The 27,880-nt window shown below is 42.2% G+C and overlaps 1 protein-coding gene across 1 annotated transcript; it reads left to right on the forward strand.

Moving 5' to 3' along the window:
- Positions 1–126: 126 nt before the first annotated feature.
- On the forward strand, positions 127–27,880 carry cfap45 (cilia and flagella associated protein 45). Its single transcript, XM_051725028.1, has 12 exons — positions 127–192; positions 9,965–10,090; positions 11,143–11,273; positions 11,694–11,838; positions 17,100–17,270; positions 18,689–18,867; positions 20,455–20,584; positions 20,732–20,878; positions 21,440–21,553; positions 21,889–22,082; positions 22,164–22,388; positions 27,299–27,880. The coding sequence occupies exons 1-12, from the start codon at positions 190–192 to the stop codon at positions 27,372–27,374; spliced, it is 1,641 nt and encodes a 546-aa protein (XP_051580988.1). The 5' UTR covers positions 127–189; the 3' UTR covers positions 27,375–27,880.

Consider the following 27,880-nt stretch of genomic DNA (forward strand, 5'->3'; position numbering starts at 1 on the left):
CCAACAAACCACCCTGGTTTGACGGGTATATTGCATGTCACCGGGGTTAACACTAATGTTATTCTCAATTTCTTCATTTTTTAGCGGTGTTTTACAGATATTTTATTTTCACTTTGTCGTGGCTCTGCGCGCTTCCACGTCTAGAGATACTGAGTCCGTCCTATAAACATCAACTTAAGCTCCAGAGGAATGGTGAGTGCGATTCTCAAGTTGAAATCTTGAAAATGTAAATCTCTTCCATTTCTTCATTTTGGTATCATGTGTGTGATGGTGTTGATTGTGTGTTGGGTGTAATGGTCATGCGGGATGGTAATGATATTTTTACAGTTTTTGGAGAAAAAGTTAAGCTTTGGAAAAGCCTTGGACTTGCTAACAAAACTTAGCTAGCAGTCAATTAACGTTGAATGTGCAAAATAAAAATAAATGTATTGTTTCTGATAATAAAATTCTCAAATAATAACCTGTTTGGGTATGATATCAAACAAAGCTACTCTCAGATCATGATGTAAAAATTATGGTAACACTTTACAATAAGGTTCCATTCGTTAACATTAGATAACATGAAATAACTATGAACAGTACTTCTTAAGCATTTATTAATCTTAGTTAATGTTAATTTCAACATTTACTAATACATTTTTAAAATCAAAAGTTGTATTAGTTAACATTAGTTAATGCACAATGAACTAACACGAACTAACAATGAACAATTGTATTTGAACAAAAATAACTAACATTAATAAAGATTAAAGGTGCCGTATGTAACAGTTTACATGTAATATTCACCTTTTTTTTGCCAATGTGTGAACGGCTTGTAACGCAACTTACAAAATGAGCCCTTCCCGGACTTTCTAGGTTGCCTATTAAAGCCTGTAGACTGATTTGAATGGAGAGGGTTGGTTTTGCCGGGAAAATCCAAAGGATGTGACGTTTATGCACGCTCCCGAGAGCCTTGCCTCAGTGCTTCTTTTCTGCTATTCAGCAGCGACAACAAACTACAACACTAGGTAACGTTATCTTAGAGATGGAACCCAGTAAACATCCGGCTCCCAGCACAACACCGACTTTAAAAAGAAAAAGTTCTGAGATAACCTTGGAGGAACTTGACGAGGTAATTAAGGCCTTACCTACAGGCAAGGCTCTGGGGCCAGATGGTTTTGCCGCTGAATTTTTTAGATCTTATGATACAGAATTGGCTCTATTTTTACTAGAAGTTTATACGGAATCATTAAAGAATGGAAAGCTCCCACCAACCATGACACAAGCCCGGATCAGTCTGATTCTTAAAAAAGACAAAGATCCAAGCGAGTGTAAGAGTTACCATCCAATTTCCCTAATCCAGCTAGATGTAAACATTTTGTCAAAAATTTTGGCTAACCGATTAAGTAAAGTTATGACATCTCTTATACATATAGATCGACTGGGGTTTATTCAGGGCTGTAGCTCTTCTGACAACATTAAGCGTTTCATCAATATCATGTGGTCAGTAGCGAATGATCAGACTCCGGTCGCTGCCATCTCACTTGATGCCGAAAAGGCATTTGATATGGTAGAGTGGGATTATCTTTTAAAGATTTTGGAAATGTATGGGTTCGGGAGTACATTTATTGGTTGGATTAAGTTACTTTATAGACACCCTGTAGCAGCAGGAAAAAAGAATGGATTAATTTCAGATTATTTTACTCTGTATAGGGGCACCCAGCAGGGTTGCCCTCTTTCCCCATTATTGTTCTGTCTTGCTCTGGAACCATTAGCAGCCGCGATAAGAAAGGAGGATGATTTTCCAGGGATGATGGTGGGAGGTGTGGCGCATAAGCTTTTGCTTTACGCAGATAATATTTTATTATTCGTCTCCGACCCCACTAGATCTATGCCTTGCCTCCACAGAATGATCAATTCCTTCTCTAATTTTTTGGGATACAGAGATTATTGGTCTAAATCCGAAGCTCTGGCTCTGATAGCGTTCTGCCCGTTAAAGGTTTTTCAGCCAGATAACTTTCAGCGGCCCAAATGGGGCATTAAGTATTTGGGTATTTTATTCCCAGCAAATTTGTGTGATTTTATGTGAGTTAATTTTGACCTTATAATAATAAAATTTTTCGAGTGATGTGGAAAGGTGGGCTTCATTATATTTATCTATGATTGGGAAGGTTAATGTTATAAAAATGAATTGAATTCCAAAATTTAACTACCTATTACAGTCTCTCCCCATTGATGTTCCCCTCTTTTATTTTAAACAATTTGATAGTATTGCTAAATCTTTTATCTGGAACGGTAAGGGTCCTCGAGTGCATTCTAACAAGTTACACAGGCCAATTGACAAAGGTGGGTTAGGTTTCCCCAAAATATTGTTTTACCATTATGCTTTTGGTCTCAGACATTTGGTGCATTGGTCACTTCCACCTGAAAGAGCTCCTCCCTGGCTCTTTATTGAACAGGAGGTCCTTGCCCCTATCTTGCCATTGCAATGTCTTTCTACCAAGCTGCCCGTAGAAGTAAAGACACATCCCATTATCTCACACATGCAGTTAGTGTGGACAAAAGTTTCCCGCATGCTTAATTCAGACATTTACCTGAACATTGCTGCAAGTATTTGGTTAAACCCTAAATTGTGTATTAACAAGTCCCCTTTTTGCTGGACAGAATGGATTGAGAAGGGAGTTGTAATGCTGGGTGACCTGTATGAAAATGGAGCATTGAGATCCTTTGAAAATATTACACAGCGGTTTGGGATTCCCAGATCTCAATTCTTCAGGTACTTACAGCTGCGCCATCTAATTTGTACCATCTTTGGGTGTAGTACGCAGCCCCCTAAAGCTGCAGACACTCTTGAGATGGTGCTTGCTGCTTTTGGAAAGGGTAACGAGGATTCAGCGTACTATTCCTGGCTAATTCAGAGTCTAGGGGACAGGGTTTTGACATCTCTCAAGAAGTTATGGGAGAAAGACTTGAATTTAGTACTGGAGGTTGAAGAATGGGGTAGAATTTAAAAAAATGTCAAGTCTATGTCTAGGGATGCAAGGATGCACCTCATTCAATTTAAGATTCTGCATCGATTTTATTGGACTCCCTCTAGATTGCATAGGCTTGGTCTTAAAGATACACCCACCTGTTGGCGATGCCAATCAGAGGATGGGGACATAGCCCACGTTTTTTGGTATTGTACTAAGATTCAAGAGTTTTGGTCGAGGGTTCAGAGTTATGTCTGTGAGATCCTGGGCACTCAGATTTCGTTCTGCCCCAGACTTTGTTTTTGGGTGATGGGGGTTAACTTAGGGAATACACATATTAAAAACTGGGTCCTTACCAGTGTGATGATCAGTAGGAAAGTGATCCTTGGGGGATGGAAGTCGGCACAGTGGCGGCCTTTGAAAAGATGTTGCATAGACGGCTGGGCAGCTTGGGTGCCTTTGAGAAAAAGTGGGGCACTTATTTGGCCTTCTTGGAGGAACAGTGGAGAGGGACAGTTTAAATGGTGTGTATGTAATTAATTGATGTGTGGAACCCTTTTCTTTTTTTTTTTTTTTTTTTTTTGTAACAGTTTTTTGTGTTTTTTTTTTATTTTTATGTCTGTGTATTTTCTTTGGACTGTCTGCTTGTATGTGTGTCTGTTATTATTTGTCTGACCACTGGGATGTGTGTTGGGTGGGGGGAGGGGGTATATTTTGTTGAAGTTGATTCCGTGTTTTCATGTGCTGTTTATGTTGATTTGAGTGTGGAATCAATAAAAATTGTTAATGACAAATCCTGAGAGAACCTTTCTTATATAATATGTATATTAAAGATAGATTTATAACTATATTTAAATTTTATGTATCTTATTGATATTATAGAATTAATATTACTATAATTATTGTTTATGTATATTACATATTTATTAAAACTGCTCTAGGGAGATGAGATGTAGCCTAACAGTGTCAAATCAGATGAAGACAGCAGAATATATAGGAACCCAAATGCAGGTTTATTAATACAAAAGAAAACATGGCTAAACACCAACTGAAGAACTGTAATCAAAACGATGAAGAAAAAGGCTCAGCACGAAGAGAAATTCACAATAGGATCAGGCAGTTGATCTGGGTAGCTCAAGATGAGACCAGACAATGAAGAGTGTTTGGTGTGAGTATATATAGAGTCCGTGATGAGATCGTTAACAACTGTCAGGTATGGATGATTAGAATTCTGAATAGTTGAACGGGGAAACGAGGGGGCGGAGCCCGACGAGAGCGTGACAAATAGCAGTGTTTCTTTGCACCGTGCAGCTGAGCAGTTCTGGTTGCACACAAGGCAGTTTTTTTTATTTAATTAAAAAAAAAAATTCGGGATATATCTGCCTTTCTTGGTGCTGTATTTTTATGATGGAGAGCCACAGTATTATGGAGGCAGCTCCAACGTCACACACTTGTTGACAGCTTTGTTGATATAATCAGGAGCGATAGTTTTAATGCATCGCTCGCTTACAGAGACCCGTACAATGTCATTTGCATGCCAAATTAACAGGTTTATAGATCTGTAACTTCTTAATTCAGTAAATATGCACTTCCTTACTGCGCACGCTCACACTGAACTCAACAAGCATTTAATGAGAGAGAGATGCGGAAGAGATGATTTATTTGCACAGACTGTTGAATTACAGTTTGATACAAAGACAAGATTATTGATTTGATTTGTTCATCTGTATGGATTGGTTTACCAGTTCTCAGTAGGGTTGCCACTTTGGCCTTGTAAAATTCCTGGACACCTAATCAGTGAATGAAATTATAAAAGAATTATAGTAAGTAGACTAAAGTTTAAACGATTGTTCACACAAGAGTGAAAAATCTCAATCTCAATCATCCGAACAAACCAATTCACTAAAATTAATCTGACTTTCTTAAGATTCATATGTGAATGCATTTAATATTGAAATGGAATTTAATTTTTCCAGGACAGATGGCCAAAAATCAGGATGACCCTGGAAAATCCTGGACGGGTGGCAATTCTAGTTCTCAGCTACATGTTAAAATGAATAAAATAGTGTGGAAATTCCTCGCATTATGAACGTGGAACATACTGGATTTCTTAAATATGCGCGCGATCCCGCGCCAAATTTCATGCCCTGATAATAATAATAATAACAATAATAATATTAATATTAATAATAATAATAATAATAATGGTTATTATTACTATATTACGAATTTACAGAAATATATTAGGCCTACAATTGTATTATAATAACTAATAATAACTATATTCATATTATTATACCCAAGTATAATAATATGAATATATTATATTCATATTATTATTATATTCATATTATTATTATTATTATTATTTTATTATTTTTTTATTTTTTTGGACTCAAGATGGCGCCGAGTATGGCTGCTGCATTGCGAGCTCCGACACAACATAGCAATGTTTTGTTTGTTTTGTTCACAATTCTTATGTTTTTTGTCTTGGATGTTGTCTGCCTTATTGTCTACGACAGACAAACACTTTTGGACATTGGTTCAGCGATCTCACACCAAAAACCGGACTTCACATTCTTCAATGCCGACCCGCTGTTTACAAACACGCAAGCAGAGCCCTTCGTCTGGGCAGCACGGCCACGGAAACACAGGAGGAAAAGGGGAAACAGAGCCAGCGTTCTCATCAGAGTAAGACGCCACGCAAATTGATCCCCGCTACCCACTATTCTACTGGCAAATGTTCAGTCTCTGGATAACAAGCTCTGCGAGCTGAAAGCGCGGATCTCTTTCCAACGAGAGACGAGGGACTGCTGCATTATCTGCCTAACAGAAACTTGGATGTCTGCTGAGATTCCAGACTCAGCCATTGAACCCGCGGGGTTCTCCATGCACCGAGCGGACAGAGCGAAAGACCTCTCAGGGAAAAGCAGAGGAGGTGGTGTATGTTTTATGATCAACAAATCCTGGTGTGATCAGAGGAATGTACATTCCATCAAGTCTTTCTGTTCTCCTGATCTGGAATTTCTTATGCTTCTGTGTCGACCATTCTGGCTACCGAGGGAATTCACAGCGGTCATTATCACTTCTGTGTACATCCCGCCACAAGCCGACACAGACCGGGCACTCAAGGAACTGTATGGGAGAGCAGGAAACCGCGCACCCTGAGGCCGCGTTCATTATGACCGGGGACTTTAATAAAGCCAGTTTAAAATCAGTCGCACCAAAATATCACCAGCACATTAGTTTCAACACACGAGGGGACCGGGTTTTGGACCATTGCTACTCTCCGTTCCGGGATGGCTACAAATCCCTCCCCCGCCCACCATTTGGCAAATCGGACCACTCTTCCATTCTGCTTCTGCCCGCTTACAGGCAGAAATTGAAACAGGAAGCACCCACCCTCAGAACGATCCAGTGCTGGTTGGACCAATCAGACTCTATGCTACAAGACTGTTTTGATTACACGGACTGGGAGATGTTCCGGTCCGCCTCTGATGACGACATCGAGCTTTATGCTGATAGCGTAATGTGTTTCATCAGAACGTGCGTAGAGGACGTGGTTCCGACCAGAACTGTACGAATCTATCCAAATCAGAAGCCATGGATCAATAGCGATGTTCGCGCGGCACTTAATGTGCGGACCTCCGATTTTAATTCCGGGAACGCGGAGGAGCATAAACAAGCCAGTTGTGCCCTCCGAAAAACTATCAAAACAGCAAAACGCCAGTACAGAAACAAGATTGAAGGACAGTTTAACACCACCAACTCTAGAAGCATGTGGCAGGGAATTAACATCATCACGGACTTTAAAGGGAATAAAAACTCCGCTGTGAACACTGCTGCCTCTCTCCCGGATGAGCTAAATACTTTTTATGCTCGTTTCGAGGGAAATAACACCGCCCTCGCGGAGAGAGCTCTCGCGGCTGAAGCTACAGAGGCTAGTTCACTCTCCATCTCTGTAGCGGATGTAACGGACATTTTCAACCTTTCCCTTTCTTTGTCTGTAGTCCCCACATGCTTTAAAACATCCACCATTGTGCCTGTACCAAAACAATCAAAAATAACTTGTTTAAATGACTGGCGTCCTGTTGCTCTGACCCCCATCATCAGCAAATGTTTTGAGAGACTAATCAGAGATTACATCTGCTCTGTATTGCCACTTAATCTTGACCCGCTGCACTTTGCTTACCGCAACAACCGCTTCACTGATGATGCCAATGCATCTACAATACACACTGCTCTCTCCCACCAAGAAAAAAAGAACACTTATGTGAGAATGCTGTTTGTAGACTACAACACCATAGTGCCCTCCAAGCTAGATGAGAAACTCCGGGCTCTGGGCTTAAACAGCTCGCTGTGCAGCTGGATCCTGGACTTCCTGTCAAGCAGACACCAGGTGGTTAGAATAGGCAGCAACATCTCCTCATCACTAACCCTCAACACTGGAGCCCCGCAGGGCTGTGTTCTCAGCCCACTACTGTATTCCTTGTACACACATGACTGTGTGGCAACACATAGCTCCAATGCCATCATTAAGTTTGCTGATGACACGACGGTGGTAGGTCTGATCACTGACAATGATGAAACAGCCTACAGAGAGGAGGTGCGCACTCTGACACACTGGTGTCAGGAGCACAACCTCTCCCTCAATGTCAGTAAGACAAAGGAGCTTGTGGTGGACTTCAGAAGAAAAGACAGAGAACACAGTCCCATCACCATCAATGGAGCACCAGTGGAGAGAGTCAGCAGCTTCAAGTTCCTGGGTGTCCATATCACTGAGGAACTCACATGGTCCGTCCACACTGAAGTCGTTGTGAAGAAGGCTCATCAGCGCCTCTTCTTCCTGAGACGGCTGAGGAAGTTTGGAATGAACCGCCACATCCTCACACGGTTCAACACCTGCACTGTGGAGAGCATCCTGACTGGCTGTATCTCCGCCTGGTACGGCAATAGCACCGCCCACAACCGCAAAGCACTGCAAAGGGTGGTGCGAACTGCCAGACACATCATCGGAGGTGAGCTTCCCTCCCTCCAGGAAATATATACAAGACGGTGTGTGAAAAAAGCTCGGAGGATCATCAGAGACTCCAGCCACCCGAGCCATGGGCTGTTCTCACTGCTACCATCAGGTAGGCGGTATCGCAGCATCAGGACCTGCACCAGCCGACTCCATGATAGCTTCTTCCCCCAAGCAATCAGACTTCTGAACTCTTGATCTCCCACGATCAAAATACATCAGCACTGCACTTTATTACCCTTACTCTTATATCTCACACCGGACTGTCATAAATTATATTATTATTATTATATTATGTTCTCTCTTAACAACTTACTATCAACCGACAGCCTGAATGTCAATACAGTACAATACTGTACATTATATATATATATATATATATATATATATATATACTTTTTTTAAAAATATTTTTAGTTTTTATTTTTATTGAATAATGTGTATCTATATAGTAAAAAAAAAAACAGCGTATTGTATACTGTACAGTGTATGTTATTATTTGTATATTGTTGAGTGTAATTATGTGTATAACAGATGTTTAAATTGTGTTGTGTTAATTTGATGTTATTGTAAATTGGTATATGTCTCATCACTGTCACGACTGCTATGTTGATCGGAACTGCACCCAAGAATTTCACACACCATTGCACTTGTGTATATGGTTGTGTGACAATTAAAGTGATCTGATTTCATTTGAAGTAATATTTCTATAATAATTTAATAAACTCACCTCCTCTTCGGTCCACAAAAACCTGGTGCATAGGGTTGTTGAAGATTTATATAGGAACTTGTAGTGAATAATGAAATTGAATTTGGAGTGTTGTACATACATATGATCAGTGCATGTTACCAGACCAACACCAACGCAACACGTCGGTTATTTTCTGCACAAGATGAAATTCGTTGAGCAAGCACAGAACCGCCTCACGTGTGCTCACATAGAACAGAGCTGTGCATGAGCATCACCTTTAGACTGTTTGATTAAATCATATCACAGCCCTTTGCAGTTTAATACTGACACAAGGTCATATCTTGATTTAGATTTTATTTCAATAAATCATTCAGCCCTACACAGTGCAATAGAAAGACGTGTTGTTGTTTGTGTTATTTCGCGGCATGCCCTAATTTTATCTCATCACATTCAATTCAGACTGCAGGCTCACAACTTGAGTTCCTTCTTTTGCTGTGGCTTCGCTGCTACTGAATAGCGGTGCAGGAAACACTGGTATGCTGCTTATGCTTTGTAAAATCAATCTATATAAGCTAAGGCTACGTCCACATTAATCTGGATACATTTGAAAATGGCATTTTTCATTTTCATTTTCACAATCTCCATCCACACTGCTATTTTCAAGCATTTCCAAAAGTTTCTCATCCACACTGAAACATATGAAAACGCTTAAATTCCCTTACTACGCATGCAAAAAAATCGCAGTTCCATGTAGAGTCATAAATGCAATTGTCCTTTTGTTCCATCACCAGACAGCAATTCTGAGTAAACTTCCCAACGCCTTTGAAGGAATGCAATGTGAAGGTTGTACAAAGGAACATTTATCATTAACAACAAAATAAAAACTATAAAAGTGAATTGCAGCCACAACAATGCCTGTACAACTTGGGCCACCATCTTGATTGGTTTGGGTTGACTGCATCACATGACAACAAAAACGTCATCATTTTGAGATAACGCTGTTTCCACTGCCCACACTACAACATGAAGATGGCGTTTTCACATTTTTCCACTTGGGAAGAGTGTTTTTGAAAAGCTCAGTTTTCGCTGTCAAAAATTCCATCTCATTGTGGATGGAAGGCCAAAACATAGTGAAAATAGCGTGTTTTCAAACGAAAACTCATTATTGTGGACATGGCCTAATTTTAAGGCTGTCTGGGGGGCCTCTCCATAGGTCCCCAACCCCCCACCACACCCTGAACCACTGCGGCTTCGGAGGTGTCCCGTACGGCAGTGAGCATGAACTATTCATTTTCTTTGCAGCCTCAAAGCGTGACATCCTCATCTGCGAAGCTGTCTGGCAGCAGCGCTTTTTCTCGACGTTATCGCACACGAGCCCTTGCCTCTCATGTGGACGAGACCCTCTTCGGAACCCCCAAACAAGTAGCTGTAAGTTTAGTCTACTGTGCAGTCATCTATCAAAGTCCTAACTATACACCTTATTCACAGTAGCACCATATTTGATTTCTGACATGAATGGAAATGAGGCTGTGAGAGATTGGGTTGTTCTCAATGCTAAGAACGCAGAGAATGGACTTGCATTCTGATGAAGACAAGTCTTGCATAGCTACCTTGAAAGAATTAACTCGGGAGGACAGGAGGACATGGAATACATCTATGTGAGTTTTGATATGTGCTGCAATCTTCCTGCTTTGCAACTGCCCCTCCCAGCACATTTGTAGCCAGTGAGAGTTTTGCTGGCATTATAACACACCAGTGACAGCATTATTTGCATCACACTAGTGACTTGTTGAAAGAGCCTGTTAATACTCTTTTGCTCCATGTGTTTATTACTTTATTAAAATAATACAAAACAAAAAAACAACAAAAGTTGTCAGAGTATTACGACTCTCATAAGCCGTCAGACTTATGCAAACTTACAGTGAAACCCTTGAGGGAAAACATGTAGTGCCACAATCACTTCTGGGACTTCAAATGGGTTCTTGCGCACAAGCCACCATCCGATGCGTCCTCAAAATTTGGCCTGATCAAGAACACATCAGAGTAATTTTATGCATTCTCGATATTTGTGTTCTTGAGTATTGGAATTAAAGTTCAGCAGTGGATGATAATTTCAAACAAGTCCACGAGAACGTAACAACGCATAGGAACGCACATTGAGAAATAGCCATTGACTTACCGTCTCTTCGATGGGATCCACTTTACAAAGCTCCTAGATCACATCTAACTACCCACAACTTTTATTTTCTTGAGTTTTTTGTCAGCTGTAATTTGGAAAATATATTTTTTCAATTTTTCATCAGCGGAACAATCCAAAACAGTTTAAACAACACTACAGCCTATTGAAGAAAATGTAGTCTATCAAGTCAATCCCTCACAGCCTTGTTGTCATTCCCATCAAAATTAAAGATGGCGCTACCTGTACATAAGCTCCATTAGACAGAAAAGGAAGATCCAGTAGGCTTTTGAATCTTCCACAGCACTTGGCTGTTGATAAAGTCGATCCTGATGGTGGCAGCGCAAGGTCAAGGTCACACTCAGCTCCTGCCATCAAAGAGCCAAAATCAGAGACACTACGCATCATCACTAAAGACCTCATCAGGGACCTCAGGCAAGTAATACACATTAAGTCGAAAGCCTATATTCAGTTGTTTTCTTATTTATGTATTTCTACATAAACTGACACTAAAAATTATCTTCCCTGATGTGTAGGCTTACCTAATGTAAGTTTATTTAATCATGATAAATAATATATTTCTCTTGAACAAAACCAGTTAATTTAGATGTTCCCACATGAAGTACATGTAGGTGACAAAATATTTTTGTACAGTGTACTGTTTGTTACAGAAGTGTAAAAGACTTATTTTGGCCTTTTTACACCCAATTTTATGTAGCCTGTAAGTCATAGGAAAACAAGGATGTAATCACATATTAAAGATTAGAGGGATGAAACGTAAAACTCATTGACAAATCTGTATTGATGGGATTTTGAGCAAAATAAGCCTACTCGATTGTCTTTTTGTTAAATCAGAATCCCTAGAAAGGACCCATCGGGTCAGACTGTCATCCTCTCCTCCACTGACTTCAAGCGAATCTTGGTGGAGTCTCATGTACCTAGTGAAGAGGAAAAGGCAGCTGTGTTGGAGGCCCAGCGCAAAGCCCGTGAGGAAGCCATGGTAAGAAGCCCATCATTTCAAAGTGTAGCGTCTAGCTGAAGTTAAGAAGAATTTTCACGTTCATTTACACATGAACTTAATTCCTTTTTATTTTAGAGATATTTTAGTGTTTTACTTTCCGTAAATGGACTCAATAAATAGTAGACAGAGTGGATGAGGGACAAACATCCCTTGTCATAACCAATGTGCATGTGCTTGCAGCTTGGCAAAAAATCTTGGCTGTCACATAAAAGTTTGGCTTTTCAGGTTGCCTCAAGTGCATAATGAGACCACAACTGGAAACCCACAAAAAATTACAGTTGTCCCTTATTGCAATGAATGGTGTATTTAAATGGAAAATCAGTGAGCAACATGATCACACAGGAAATCGATGTTTCTTCTGAATGTTCATGTACCCTGAAATTGACCCCATTTAACAATCGGCATCCCCCATCAGACATTTTTGGGTCAATTCTAGTGGTCGACTGATATATCGCAGAGGCCGATAAATCGGATGATATTCTGAATGTTTTAATTATCGTATCAGCCGATAAATGTTCCTGTTTGGCTGATTTGTTTCTTAAGGCTGTGAGGGCACCGAGAATTTTTCTGATTACACGTGAAGGAGCCAACTGAGACATGTAAATGACCAATCACAGTTCATTTTGTTGTTACGTGCCATCATGTTACTACAATAATAGGCCAGTGTGCAACACAGTCTCGTTTAAACGGTCCCGTATATCAGAGCTGCGACAGATGCACAGAAGATCATAATGTTAAAGTGTTTACGTGTTTCACTCTCCCTCTCTCTCTCCTCAACAGTTCCCTGAAACATTTAACTGTCTTGTCTAATGATAAAAAGGCAAATATCAACAAAACTAAGATATACTGTCTTAAAATATGCAGATATCTCATCTAAACAGATGCAAGCAGATGCATGAACCTCACAAAACTTTAGCAAATCCAGTAGGGATGGGTGGATCGATACTAAAGTATCGATACTTCCGATACTGATGTGGTATCAAGAATATCGATCCTCACATAAAAATATTGATTCTGAAGTTTTTTTTAACAAGTGATCTTATTATTTAGATTACATTAATATTAATGCATCTCATATGCTTCAAAGTGGAAATAAATGAATGCCAGAAGTGCCAGAAATGCTAAAATACACTAGCAGTCAGACAGCGCTCACCCTTTCAGTCGTAGCTGAAACGATCCACTCTGACCAGAAAATGGGGACTTATTATTACATAATTTGGGGTTCAGCCATATGCTCGAGGCAATATTTAAATAAATGTCCGAATTAAACACTCTGGACACTTTTGTCCACACCAAGTGCAAATGCGAGATATCTATCTTTTCATAGAAAGACTTTGCAATGGCAAAGTAGGGGCAAGAACTTCCTGTTCAATACAAAACCAGGGAGGGGCTCTCTCAGGTGGAAGCGACCAATGAGCCAAATGTCTGAGACCGAATGCATAATAATAAAACAAAATCTTGGGTAGGCCTAGCCCACCTTTGTCAATCGGCCTATGTAACTTACTGAAATGTAATCTAAGACGCTTGCCATTCCAAATGAAGGACTTCGCTATGCTAACAAATTGCTTGAAATAAGAGAGGGGGACATCTTCAGGAAGAGATTGTAGCAGGTAGTTAAATTTTGGAATAAAATTCATTTTAATAACATTAACCTTCCCAATCATAGATAAATGTAATGAAGCACACCTGACAACATCGCTCAAAAAACTTTTTATTAAGGGGTCAAAATTAACTCTAACTAAATCAGACAAATTTGCTAGGAATAAAATGGCCAAACACTTATTGCCCTGTTTGGGCCACTGGAAGGTGCCAAGTTGAAAAGCCATTACTGGGCAGTATGCTGTCAGAGCCAAAGCTTCAGATTTAGACCAAGTGACTCTGTATCCTGAGAACTCAGAAAAGGAATTAATAATTCTGTGGAGGTAAGGCATAGATCTAGTAGGGTCGGAGACGAATAATAAAATATCATCTGCGTAAAGCAAAAGCTTATGCGCCATACCTCCCACCACCACCCCTGGAAAATCATCTTCCTTTTCTTATCACAGCTGCTAATGGATCCAGGGCAATACAGAACAATAATGGGGAAAGAGGGCAACCCTGCCGGGTTTCTTTTTCTCCGTATGTGGCAACACCTCTAAACTCACCAGGGCATGATCTGAGACTAAGATGTTTCCAAATGAGCAATCCACAAAAAATGAAATGAGGGACTTAGATATATATATATATATATATATATATATATATATATTAAAAAAATAAATTCTAGAATAAATCTTATGGACTGATGGAAAAAAAAAATATTCGCTACCAGATGGGTTCAAAAGTCTCCAAATATCTGTAAGACCAAGATATTTACACATCCTGTGAAGCGTCAGTGTTGCTCTAGGGGGCTTGCACACTTTCGCTTAACTATGATCAAGGACTGAGTCCATCAGAAGATTAAAGTCTTCTCCCAATATTATATCATGAGGGGTGCCAGTGGCTTGCAACATCGCTTCAAGATCTATAAAAAACCCCTGATCATCAATGTTAGGTGCGTAAATATTAGCCAAAATCAACCTTTGCCCCTGAATTTCTGCTAAAAGAATAATGACTCTTCCTAATTTATCATTAATCTGTTTGAGACATTTGAATTGTAGATGTTTACTTATCAATGTAATGACTCCCCTGCTCTTACTTGAGCCAGCACTAAAGAAAACATGTCCACCCCATATCTTCCCAAATTTTCCAGCTTCCTGCTGGGAAAGATACGTTTCTTGAAGAAACACAATATCATATTATATTTTACGTTTAAGAAAATAAATAACTTTCCTTCTTTTTATGGGGTGCCCTAACCCATTCACATTCCATATGGAGAGAGACAATCCACTCATATTAACATTCTACATTTTGACATATTAGATTATATAGACAAGATTATATAGACCACATTCCAAGATTAGAGCAACAAACAAACCCCGAACTTCCCCAGAACCGAACAAACAGAAAAAATAAAAATGTGCGCATTAACCCTACGCACAACAGTGCCAACCGGTGTCCATCCCCCTAAACTCAAACAGTCCATGTACGCCTACGAGAGCCCCCGTGACAACTTTTCCGTTGGATTGCTCAAGTCTGGTGCTTCTGTACAAATTTTGTGAGACAGAATTACACAACAGAAGATAATCTATAAAACAAACTCCAGCCAATAGGCGGGATAAACACAAAGACGTGTAGATTCATCCACATAACTATTTTGAAGGTGTGTTCCTCCACATAACAAACTCCAGCCACTAGGCGGAACCAGCACACAACAAAAAAAAGACGCTAAGTTTCCTCGGAAAGTCAAGTGAATGTTCAGTGAGTCAGGCCCACTCTGATGTTACATGAGTGCAAAAAAAAATGCCCTAATCACTCTGATGTTTTGCAAGAAATATTCCACAGTAATAACTCCAACCAATAGGAAGCATAAGCACAAAGAATGTGCAGATTCATCCACAAACTGTCCCGAAGGAGTGTTACTCCACAAAACAAACTTCAGCCGCTAGGCGAAACCAACACAAAAAGGAACAAAGAAGGTGCTCAGTTCCTCGGACGGTCAAGTGAATGTTCAGTGAGTCAGGTCCACTCGGCTGTATAGACAATATCACACAATAACTCACTCATTCATTTCATTGACTTTATGGAGGACATTGCTTGCTGTGGGCATGTAAATATTTTGCGGCCATCCTAAGTATCTATTCTCAATTCTCAAAACGTGACCTTCCATTGATGTAAGAGTTTCTTGCATTCCTTGAATGTTTCTCTTTTGTCTAATTCGCAATATCTGGGAACAAGAAAATGCTGTGGTTCTTCCAAAAAAGACTTCCTTTTTTCCTCGCCTTGCGTAACACGAGATCTTTATTGGATGATCTCAGAAATTTGGCCAGAATTGATTGGGGTCTGTCTCCCTCAGCGGATCTCCGAGCCGGAACTCTGTGAGCTCGCTCGATTTCCAGCTTATGGCCTGTTATGTCGAGCAGACTCAGGAAGAGCCCGTCTAGGAATTTCACCATATCTCGGCCTTCTTCGTTCTCAGGAATTCCAACAATTTGGACATTGTTTCATCGGTTACGATTCTCAAGGTCTTTCAACTTTTCCCAAAAGTGTTCCAAGGCTATCTTGTTTGCTAGCAGGTTAGCAGCTACAGTAATTCCCTCTCTGATGACTCCAGATAATCGATCCGTTTCTCAACGTCCGACACTCTTGTAACCACCTCAGAGAATTTTGTCTCCATGGCAGTGATCAATCGATGTATTACAGCAAGATCCTCCAAGTCTGCAACGACCTTCACCAGCATTGCCATCATGCTCGACAGTTGACGCTGAATCTCTCCCGCCGCACCATCCAAATCGATCCCTGGTCTGCGGCCCTGTCTGGGGTATCAGCTTGAGCACTGAAGTGTCTTTTAATGTCTCCAGAGCCCAAGGATTTTGAATTCTTTGACATATTGTCTTCTTGGAATAGGGTGTATAGAATCTCACCGGTTTATGACACAAAAAGTATTAAAAACTAGCAAAGTGTGCAGAGCCCGCTGTTCACACGTCCAACCCTCGCATGGCACCACGCAACTCCAATTATGAATATTGTTAAATTATAATAAATAAAATGCATTAAAATACAATAAAATACACCTTACAGTAAAAATTACTGTAGAGTACCTCAAATATCTTTGCATTGTTTCTCCGGTGTAATCGGTCCATGGCTGCCAATAAAAATTGCTCATTATCGTGCTCTAGGTCAACATTACTGTGTCCCACTTCACAGGATATTTTGAAGGGTTCTGTAATTCATTAGGAGAGTGACAGTAAATCTGAATAATCATATGGATTATTCTCACCTTGGGGATTGGCCGTCAGCAGTCTGCATCCAGTCTAACCCAGTTTATGCACTGCATGCCACTGCCTCCGAGACACAGGTTCTGGTCCTGTGGACTGGTGATACTCTAATGGTTAAGGACCTGGACTACTAACCAAGGTTGCAGATTCAGTCCTAAGTAGGGTCGGCTTGGGACTTGTTGTGTTATTGAGATCAAAATCTCCAATGTTCCTTTGAGCAAGGAGCTTTTCTTTTTTTCTTCTTCTTTTTTTTTCATTTTGAGCAAGGGGTTTTTTAACCACATATGCTGTACTGTACTGTACTGTAAGTGAAGTACCAAGAAACTGTAACTTCACTTACACAGTAAATAGAGGGTTCAGTGCTTTTCATTGTTGCTGTGCAAGGATTCTGCAGAGCAGAGAAAGGCACAGATGCGCCAGGCAGACTTGTCTCGGCAAAAGAACCAGAAACTAAGTGATCTAGAGGCAGAAGCGAGGGACCGTGCTCAGTACCTGCTGGAACGGGCCAACACCCTGAGAATGGAACAAGAGGATGAAGTTAAGAAGCTCAATGAGGTACTCTGGATATAATAATAAACTGTGTATAAATATGTGCATAAAATAAATAATTCAGTAGTTCAGATTTTTTTGTAAATATTTTCACTGGCCCTACCATAAAAAAAAAAAAAATAAATAATAATAATTTTTACATTTTACTTTTAGCAATGCATTTTTAATATTTTCAAGTTTTCTGTACCGAAAATAAATACATATGCAGTACTATGCAAAAGTCTTAGGCACATAAGATGTTTCCCAAAAATATTTGTCTTAAGATGGTTATTAATATCTTAGCTTTAGTGTGTCAATATGAAATATAAAGTTTAGACTCCCAAACATTCCTTTTGCAAATAGAATAGAAGAACAGGGAGCCCTGCAACAGATGGCATGGCCCCCGCAGAGCCCCCACTGAACATCGAGTCAGTCTGGGATTATGTCATGAAGAGACAGAAGCAGTTAAGACAGCCTAATAGATAGAAGAACTGTGGCAAATTTTCCAAGAAGCTTGGAGCATCCTATCTACCAACAACCAAGAAAAACTGTGTCCAGGTGTACCTAGGAGAATTGGTGCTGTTTTGAACAAAGGTGGTCACACCAAATATTTAATTCGCTTTTTTATGTTTACTGGACTTTGTATGACGTTAATTGATAAATGAAAACTATTTATGGTATTATTTTTGAAGAGATCCTCACTATGCAAAATTTTTCACAAGTGCCTAATACTTTTGCACAGAACTGTAAATTTACAGTTCATACAGTATACAAACATACACATATAGAGATGCTGTGGAAGGACATCAAGATAGCAGTTCACACCAGACATCCTAAGAATATGGCTGAGTTGAAACAATTCTGTAAGGAATAATGGTCCAAAATTCCTTCTAAATGTTGTGTAAGTCTAATCCGCAGCTACCGGAAATGCTTGGTTGAGGTTATTGCTGCCAATGCAGGATCGACCAGTTATTAAATCCAAGGGTTCACTTACTTTTTCCATAGCACTGTGAATGTTTATTTGGATGTTTTCAATAAATACATGAAAGGTTATAATTGTTTTTGTGTTGTTAGCTTAAGCACATTGTGTTTTTCTATACTTGTGACTTTGATGAAGATGAGATCACATTTTATGACCAATTAATGCAGAAAACCAGATAATTCCAAAGGATTCACATACTTTTTCTTGCCACTGTATATCATTCTAACAATTTCAACAATACCTCATCAATGTTAGCCAGCTAGATCGTATCACCTTGGTAGCACTGGTACATTTCTGGTTCTTTTTTTTCTTTTTTTTTCTATCATTTTTATTTTCTGGCCTTTTGACTCTCTTTTCATCTCTCATTCCCATCTTTCTCTGTACTTCTCTGTACTCCAAAGCCTTGAACATAATGCTTTTCTGTCATTGCCAACATACAAATGCTGTCCTTGTATTGCTGCAGTTGATCCAGGAAGTGCAGTGCCATGTAGTGCGGGATACTCAGATTCAGGAAAAGCAGCAGAATCTTGCAGAGTTGCTGGAGGAGGAAAAGAGACTGGATGCCATGATGGAGGTGGAACGGCGTCGAGCCTTGGAAGCCCAGGAGCAAATTGAACAGCTACACAAAGAGCAGAAGATTCAGTAAGGATGCTCATACTCTGTATTCTATATAACTCCTTATACTCTACAGCAGTGGTTCTTCATCTGGGGGTTTGTGAGCCAAAAATGGGTTTGTTCTGATAGGGTCACAGACAACATGGGGGGAAAATGCTAAATACAAATGATTAAATGCAACTGACCATACAATTCACTTAGCACTTTATTAGGAACACTACTAATACTGGGTTGGACCTCACTTTGCTCTGAAAACAGCCTCAATTCTTCATGGCATAGACTCTACAAGATGTTGGAAACATTCTTTTGGGATTCTGGTCCATGTTGACATGATTGCATCATGCAATTTCTGCAGATTTGTTAGCTGCACATTCATGCTGTGAATCTCCCATTCTACCACATCCCAAAGGTATTCTATTGGATTCAGATCAGGTGACTGGGAAGGCCACTGAAGAACAGTGAACTCATTGTTATGTTCATGACTACCAACTGTGTACCTCAGCAGAAATCAAGATTCATCAGACCAGGCTACCTTTTTCCAGTCTTCAACTGTCCAGTTTTGGTGAGCCTGTGCCCACTGCAGCCTCAGCTTTCTGTTCTTGGCTGACAGAAGTTGAACTCGACGTGGTCTTCTGCTGTTGTAGCCCATCCGCCACAAGGTTCTATGTGTTGTGCATTCTGAGATTCTGTTCTGCTCATTACAATTGTACAGAGTGGTTATCTTAGTTACTGTTTCCTTTCTGTCAGCTTGAACCAGTCTGGCCATTCTCTGTTGACCTCTCTCATCAACAAGGCATTTCCGTTTGCAGAACTGATGCTCACTGGATGTTTTTTTCTTTTTCTTTTTTTGGCACCATTCTGAGTAAACTCTAGAGACTGTTGTGCGTGAAAATCCCAGGAGATAAGCAGTTACAGAAATACTCGAATCAGCCCGTCTGCCATCACTGATTGTTGATGTGAACATTAACTGAAGCTCCTGACCTGTATCTGAATTATTTTATTCTTTGCACTGCTGCCACATGATTGGCTGATTAGATAATTGCATGAATATGTAGGTATATATGTGTTCCTAATAAAGTGCTCAGTGATTGTATAATCTTGTACTGATAGGATAGCTAAATAAATAAGCTTATACATTTTTAAACGGAAAGAGAAAATGCTTCCCATATCTTTTGTTGATGATGTGAAAGTTTGTGTTTGTCCAAGCACACTATATGGATTTTTTGTGTGTGTGCAAATTCATGGTAATCTGAATATAAAATAATGAATTCACTTGGTAATATGGCTAATACTAATGCAAAATGTGTCCAAGTGTTTTTTTCAATGTGTTAGGTAGCAAAATTGTAAATGTTTATATTCAGTTGATATTCAGTTTAATGTTTGATTTCAGTTCTTTCTTGGCTGCTATTACTTAGGCAATCGGTATATTCATGGCTTCTTTATGCTGGTCTAGGTAATACATATGCACATTCTAGAGTAAAAATAAATTAGGGGATTGGCTGTTTTAATGGCAGTTGGGACTTCCTGCCGTATGAAGCATTGCATAGACTCCCATTTATTTTTCAATGAGCAGTCTGTTTCCAGCACCTTGTAATGTCTCTGGTGTTATCAAAGGGGAAAGCTGTGCATCCTGGACCAGATCCAGATGCGTCTGGAGGAGAAAATGCTACAGTATGAGGTTAAGGAGCAGGAAAGTCAACAAATGTTGGAGAACATGGAAAGGATGCAGATGGAGGAGCTTAAGGTACATTGATCTTTCCTAGGTGTTTCAATGTCTAGATCAGTTCAAATCATAAGTAGTTTGCTTTGTGACTATATTCACATAGATATGTACGTTTTTGAGTGTTTATCTTTGTGTGTGTGTGTGTGTGTGTGTTTGATGTTATCACAGGCCATTGAAAGGAAGAAAGAGGAGCAGAAGATGCTGCTGCAGGAGATTCAGAAGATAAATGAAGAGAATCTGCTTGCTAGGGAGAAAAGAAAGGAGGAGGAGAGATTAGCAGATTTACGTGCTGTAGAATATACACGCAAGAAATTGGTGAGAAAAGTCTTTTTTTTCTACCAGGGCAATGGCTACATTAAATGCACAGCAAATAGGCAGTAAAATTAAGGTGTTAGCCTTACCGTTTCTCTAATTCATTATTGTCTATTTAAGTGGCCTATTAGCTGTGTATTAAGATACTAGGCCACTGAGTGATTTATAAGTACTAGTACTTAAGTAATAGTTGTTTTCGCTTTTTTATTTATAGGCAGATACAATGACCTTTGTTTTACCTGTGAAAACTTGTTACTGTAATCATTACAGATATTACAGTTTCATTTTTTTGTTTTGTTTTTTTGTTTTTGTTAATGCATGATTTCCTGTAAAGCTGCTTTGAAACAGTTTTGTGAAAAGCGCTATACAAATAAAAATGACTACTTTTTTTAAGGAGTTTTTCCTGAGACATCCCACTGAAATTCCTTTGTGGTGATTCATGATAAACACTACAAAAATAGAAAAATGTCTAGGGACTTGCAACATCAGCAACTGCAGCTGCAGTTTCTCCACCATAGATCAGTTGAGTCACCACATTAAACCCAGATGTGTTTGATCACGTAGGAGCGAGAGGCAGAGTATGAAGTGGAGCAGATTCGAATAAAGAAAGAAAAAGAGAAAGAGGTGGCACGACTGAGAGCTCTTCAGGAAAGGGACAGAGACCACAAGGCTGAGCAGGTAAAATGTTACGACCTCACTGGTCATGACATAACTAATGCATATAATGCCTTTGTTGAAATCTAAATACCCTTATGTACATAGTATACCCAGTATGCCATTTAAGCAGTATCATACAAACAAGATTGCTGTTTTTACTCATGGCCAAATCACAGCATTATTGTGAGTCTTTCTTTTCTACAACAGTTCTAAACAAGAAGTTAATATCAAACAACTTACAATTTAGACACAATACGGACAGTTTCTTTGTAAATTTTCTATATTATGTATAAGTATTATTGAGATATTTTTTTCTTTTCCGGAATCCATATAAAAAATACAAAATAAACTATTAGGATGAGATCAGGGCACGGAGGAACCAGGAAGCAGCTGCGAGGGAATGGAGAAGAAAAGAGAAAGAGGAGGTAAAGAAAATGTTGGAGGAGGAAGAGAGGCTGAAGGCTGCTCGTTTGGAGCAAGTGACTCATAAGGAACACATGCTGTCCATTGAGGCTGGCCGGGAGAGAGCAGAGTTTGACAGGGTCCTGAGGTAAAAATATAGCATGCAGCTGACAATAAAACTAATTCAAAAATGTAATTGGGGATTCACTGTATATGTCTACTTTTCCAGGGCACAGCAGGAGCTAATTAAGAAAGAGCAAGAAAAAGAGGAGCGGCACTATCAGCAAATCCACAGGCATGCTGAGGCCGTGAGGCAGCAGGTACGGGAGAGAGAGTTGCAGGCTGTTGCCCAGCGGAGAGAGCTATTCCGTGAGGGAGAGCGGCTGGAAGAGGAGGCGCGCAATCGTAGAGCCCGACTGGATGAGATTAAAGAAAAGAAGCTGAGGGAACTAAAGTATGTCGAAGCACATTTTTGCATGCATCTGCGCTGTTTAAAAAAAAAAAATAATTCTATGTAAACGCACTAAAAAAACGTCTTTGACTATGTTTTTTTTTTTCAGTGTCTGTGTCAGTGCATTTTTAGACCTTGTCTCAAATTAAAATTAGGTCTTGAGACACCTGCGTTCTGCTCTATTCATGTTGCTGCATCTAACTTTTTTTAGTGCAAGGGCGCATTCAGTGCAAGCAGACAGAAAAAAAATTAATGAAAGAAAAAATATACTATGAATGAACTGTGCCCGCTGATAGCGCTGTTTATTTGCATGCACTGTCTGCATTGTTCCCTATCTGTCACTCACTCGATGTTGTGTCGATGTAGTGACAATAGGGGTCACTCTTGGGAGCCCCAAACACCTCTGCTTTTTTGAAAAAAGGCCAATGAGAATTGGCGAGTGGAATTTGCATGCCACTTCCCCGGACATACGGGTATAAAAGGAGCTGGTATGCAACCACTCATTCAGATTTTCTCTTCAGACCGAGCGGTTGTATTCAGTGCACTGAATTCAATTCCCTCCAAAGACGCACCTCAAAACTGCTGGATTTACGGTACATTTCAGCGGCTTCTCCCCCCTCTGCACCCGTGGAGTGCAGAGAACGCCCCTGGGCGCTTCAGCAGAGCGAAAATAAGAGAGTATATTCTAAAAGAGTATATTTTGATTCACAAAAAGAGTGGCACACACACGGAACGTCTTTTTAAAGATGCCTTAACGTTTGTGTGTTTTTCCTGGTTGCGGTCATTATCTCTCCGCTTCTGACGGCCACGATTGCTGTCTTGCGTGTCTGGGCACTGCCCAAGCGGAGACATCGTTCGTGGATGAGTCATGTCCTCACTGCGAGAACATGACCATGGCAACGTTGTGGTCACGGCTTGCTTTAGTAAGAAAGCAAGCCACCCCAGTGGCTCCCCGCACCGGTCCTTCTACCTACGGGTTTGAGGCCGTGTCGGTTAGCACTGGGGGCGATTTGGGGACATCAATGGGACCACCTCCGCCGGGTATCCCCCCACGGACCTCCGATTCCCCATCATGCTTGCTTGCCCCGATCGGGCTCTCGCACGAGACCGCCGGCTCGTCTCAGCGCGAGTTTGACTTCTTGTTCGGAGCTCGGGAAGACGATGAGTTATCGAGTGCAGCATCGGAGAGCAGGCTCGTCCAGTCTGACGCAGAGGCTTTGGCTAGGCTTCCTCCTTCGGGAATGGTCGCCCAGTCTCACGCCGACACGGAAATGATGGACATGCTTTCCCAGGCGACCGCAAGCATCGGGCTAGAGTGGAACTCTTCACTCTCCCCTGAACCCTCACGGCTCAACGATTGGTTCCTGGGCTCCCCCGTTCCTTTCTTCCTGGAAGTGCATGAGGAGCTGACAAGATCGTGGGAGGCACCTTTTACTGCCCGGTCCTGGTCTTTCAGCTCCCCCGCTCTCACTACCCTCAATGGTGGAGCAGCCAGGGGGTATTCGGTGATCCCCAGGTGGATAAGGCGCTCGCGATGCACTTGTGTCCACAGAGCGCTGCCACCTGGTGCGGGCGCCCGAAGCTCCTGTCCAGGGCCTGTAGGTTTATGTCATCCCTGATGACTGTCGCCTGCGGTGCCGCTGGACAAGCTGCCTCCACCCTGCCCGCCATGGCTCTCCTGCAAGTACACCAAGCCAAGGCGCAAAAAGAACTGCACGAGGGTAGTTCTGACCTAGGATTGATGCAGCAACTGCGCTCGGCGACCGACCTCACTCTCTGGGCGATGAAGGTTACGGCACGGTCTCTCGGGCAGGCGATGTCCACCCTGGTGGTCCAGGAGTGCCACCTTTGGCTCAGCTTGGTCGAGATGGGAGAGGCGGACAAGGCACGGTTCCTTGACGCCCCCATTTCCCAGGTTGGCCTGTTTGGTGATGCTGTCGAGGACTTTGCCCTGCAGTTCTCGGTGGTGAAGAAACAGATGGAGGTCTTACAACATATCCTGCCCCGGCGCGGCTTAAGACCCCGCACCCTGTCTGCTCGTCGCCAAGGGCGTCCTCCTGCAGCAACAACACCGGCTCTTCCGCATCCCACCCCCATGGCCCGGCTCCAGTGTGGAGCCCTCCGCAGGAAGCAGACGCCACCCGTCTCGCGGCCGGCCGCTAAGAACCCGAGGAAGGCTTCGAAGCGCCCCCGAGACAGGCGACCCAGGGTCGAGGAGACCCACTTCTCTGGGGCTGGTTGACAGACCACGCCATCCCCAGGTGGAGGGCTGGGAGGAGAATCTTTTGTCGCTGCATGCCCAGGAGGCTGCGGCACCCAAAAGCCTGACAAAAGAATGGTTCCCTCGTCTCCTGGGTCACACATCGGTTTTCGCACAGCCGTCGTCAGGACCATCATCCACCATCACATTTTGACACCGTCCCCGGTGGACCCCCCGCCCCTGTGCGCCCAGCTGTGGCACAAACACACCCACATGGGATTGGTTCCATTGGACTACGGGGACAAGATTCCTCCTCCCCCCTCCTCAGCCAATCTTATGGTAGGCGGCAGGAGCCAGGTAAGTGCTTCAACGTCCCTGGACTCAGCATGGCCACAGGGCTCGCTAAGTGGTGTTCTTCCCGATGTGAAGACCCCCAGATATGCGCAGTCGGATCGGTGCTTTCCTTCCTGCAGGAGAGGCTGGAGGGGCGGTTGTCCCCCTCCACCTTGAAGGTGTATGTAGCCGCTATTTCGGCTCATCACGATGCAGTAGATGGTAAGTACTTGGGAAGCACGACTTGATCATCAGGTTCCTGAGAGGTGCTAGGAGGTTGAATCCCTCCAGACTGTGCCTCATCCCCTCGTGGGACCTCTCTGTAGTCCTTCAGGGTCTACAGGGAGCTCCCTTTGAGCCCTTAGAGTCAGCTGAGTTTAAGGCACTCTCTTTGAAGACTGCCTTCCTGACTGCGCTCACTTCCATCAAAAGGGTAGGGGACCTGCAGGCATTCTCTGTCAGCAAATCGTGCCTGGAGTTCGGTCCGGGTTACTCTCACGTGTTCCTGAGACCCCGACCGGGCTATGTGCCCAAGGTTCCCATGACCTCTTTTAGGGATCAGGTGGTGAACCTGCAAGCGCTGCCCCAGGAGGAGGCAGACACAGCCTTGGTGTTGATGTGTCCGGTGCAAGCTTTACGCATCTATTTGGATCACACGCAGAGCCTTGGAAGCTCTTAGCAGCTCTTTGTCTGCTTTGGTGGACAGCGGAAAGGAAGCAGTCTCCAAACAGAGGATCGCCCACTGGGTCATTGACACCATCACAATGGCATATCAGGCTCAGGACATGCCACCCCCTGTGGGGTTACGAGCCCACTCTACCAGGAGTGTGGTGGCCTCCTGGGCCCTGGCCAGTGGCGCCTCTTTGGCAGACATCTGCAGAGCAGCGGGCTGGGCAACACCCAACACCTTTGCGAGGTTCTACAATCTCTGGGTTGAGCCAGTCTCGTCCCGTGTATTGGCAGGCACGAGCAGGTAAGTTCCGGGACAGCTGGCCGGGTGTACCGCTTGCGCATAGCGCCTTTCCCCTCGCTTGATGTGAAGACGTGTGCTCTTGACTCCCAGTCATGTGCACAAACTGTGATCCCTGGATGACTTTCCTCCTAAGCCCTCTGGCAGTTGAGTTTGCAGAGAAACTCGATGACCGCCCAGTACCATCGCTAATGAGCCCTTGTACTGAGGTAGGTGCTCCACATGTGCTGGTTCCCCAAAGGTGACCCCATGTGATATTTTCCGCAAAATCGTTTCCCTGTCGGCAAACTGCGTCTTCCTTGGGCAGAGGCCCCTCTGCCCCCGGTCGCCATGCTCTGTAGAAACTCCTCCCCCTTCTGGTAGGACCTACCATGGGATCTCTCCACATGACATACTTCCGACAAGACTCAGTAAGACCATGTGACATATTCCACTCAAAATACCCCCCCCCCCCCCTTTTTGGGTGGGGTGTGGTCTCCGCAGTGTCTTATGCAGACACTTATGGCTCCCAGTCAGCTAACAAATTCCACTCTTTTTGGGGAGAAAAGAGAGGGAAAGAGGCCTCTGTTGGGCTAGCCTGTCCCTATAGTTGGGCAGTCGACTTGTTCCTGATGGACAGTTCGACGCTCATAAGAGCGTTGGGGGAGGTTACGTGACGGCCTGGTGTGCTGGCTACGAGGCACACAGCGGTCTGCCTGTCACACACCACCGGTTCACGTAACACAGTTCAGATAGTTGTGCCGTTTGGTATAGGGACCCCTAGTGTCACTACATCAACACAACGTCAAGTGAGTGACAGATAGGGAACGTCCTGGTTACTTTCGTAACCTCCGTTCCCTGATGGAGGGAATGAGACATTGTATCCCTCTTGCCACAAAACCTGAATGAGTGGTTGCATACCAGCTCCTTTTATACCCGTATGTCCAGGGGAGTGGCATGCAAATTCCACTCGCCAATTCTCATTGGCCTTTTTTCAAAAAAGCAGAGGTGTTTGAGGCTCCCAAGAGTGACCCCTAGTGTCACTACATTGACACAGCGTCTCGTTCCCTGAGTTACGAAAGTAACTAGGACGTTTTAGCACCTGATTTACCTGCGCATAAACTTAGTGATGTATGGTGCCTTGATCCCACCACGGAGAAATAAAGTCACAACCGTGAGATAAAAAGTCAGAATTACCTTTTAATTTCCCCTATCCCTAGTGGGATCTGGCTTCCATTGGCACTGCACCTTTTAAAAATGTTGATAGTGTGCTCGCCTATAACGTGAGTCAGAATGCATGGCCAGTTACAGTATAATGCTCTTTCTTCATCATTTGATAAATTACTGCCCTGCTGAAAAGAAGGCATAGCCATGTTGTTTAACCTGGAATGGTTTAGTAAAATTGACATATGTTCCCTTTTTTGACCACAGGGCAGCTGGGCTCTCAGAGAAGTACTGCAAGGAAGTGGAGCGCAAGGTCAGAGCCCTCCCTCCTCTTTTGCACTGAGTTGCAACAGAAGTGGAGAACATTCTCCTAAAAGTTCACCAAATAAACACCAAATGACAAATAAGATAACAAGAACATGGCTGTATAAAGAAGTTTTTGTTCTCATATTTATGTGTTATTAATTTAGTTAAATGTTTGCATAATGTGACGGTTGGTAGTTTGACCAGTTTTGCCCTTAGGGATTTGTGGAAGAGATAGCATCATCACACATGCCAAAGCATATTATAAATTTGACATAAGATGCAAAATACACATATTGACACAAGTATGGTTTCCTGTATTTAGTTGGCTTTCATACTTCCATTGCTGACTCTGCAGGACTTTTAAATGGATACTAAAAAGCAGATGTTGTGTAAAACTCAGCATTGTTTTTGTTTTTCTATTTAGTGCAGGTTCATTATTATTTGTATTAAGCTATTATTTGTTTGTATTTGTACTTTCTATTGGCACCAGCACAGATAAGTTGCATTAAGCCTCAGGTCATTTCAAATAAATATAATCACTTC

This window comes from Myxocyprinus asiaticus, chromosome 18 (assembly GCF_019703515.2).
Source record: "Myxocyprinus asiaticus isolate MX2 ecotype Aquarium Trade chromosome 18, UBuf_Myxa_2, whole genome shotgun sequence".
Taxonomy (NCBI): Eukaryota; Metazoa; Chordata; class Actinopteri; order Cypriniformes; family Catostomidae; genus Myxocyprinus; species Myxocyprinus asiaticus.

What these genes read in the sequence shown, in the direction of transcription:
- cfap45 (XM_051725028.1), top strand. An exon ending in AAGCCCGTGAGGAAGCCATG is followed by an intron (nt 11,839 to 17,099) that starts GTAAGAAGCCCA and finishes TTGCTGTGCAAG; the next exon opens with GATTCTGCAGAGCAGAGAAA. An exon ending in GAGTTTGACAGGGTCCTGAG is followed by an intron (nt 22,083 to 22,163) that starts GTAAAAATATAG and finishes CTACTTTTCCAG; the next exon opens with GGCACAGCAGGAGCTAATTA.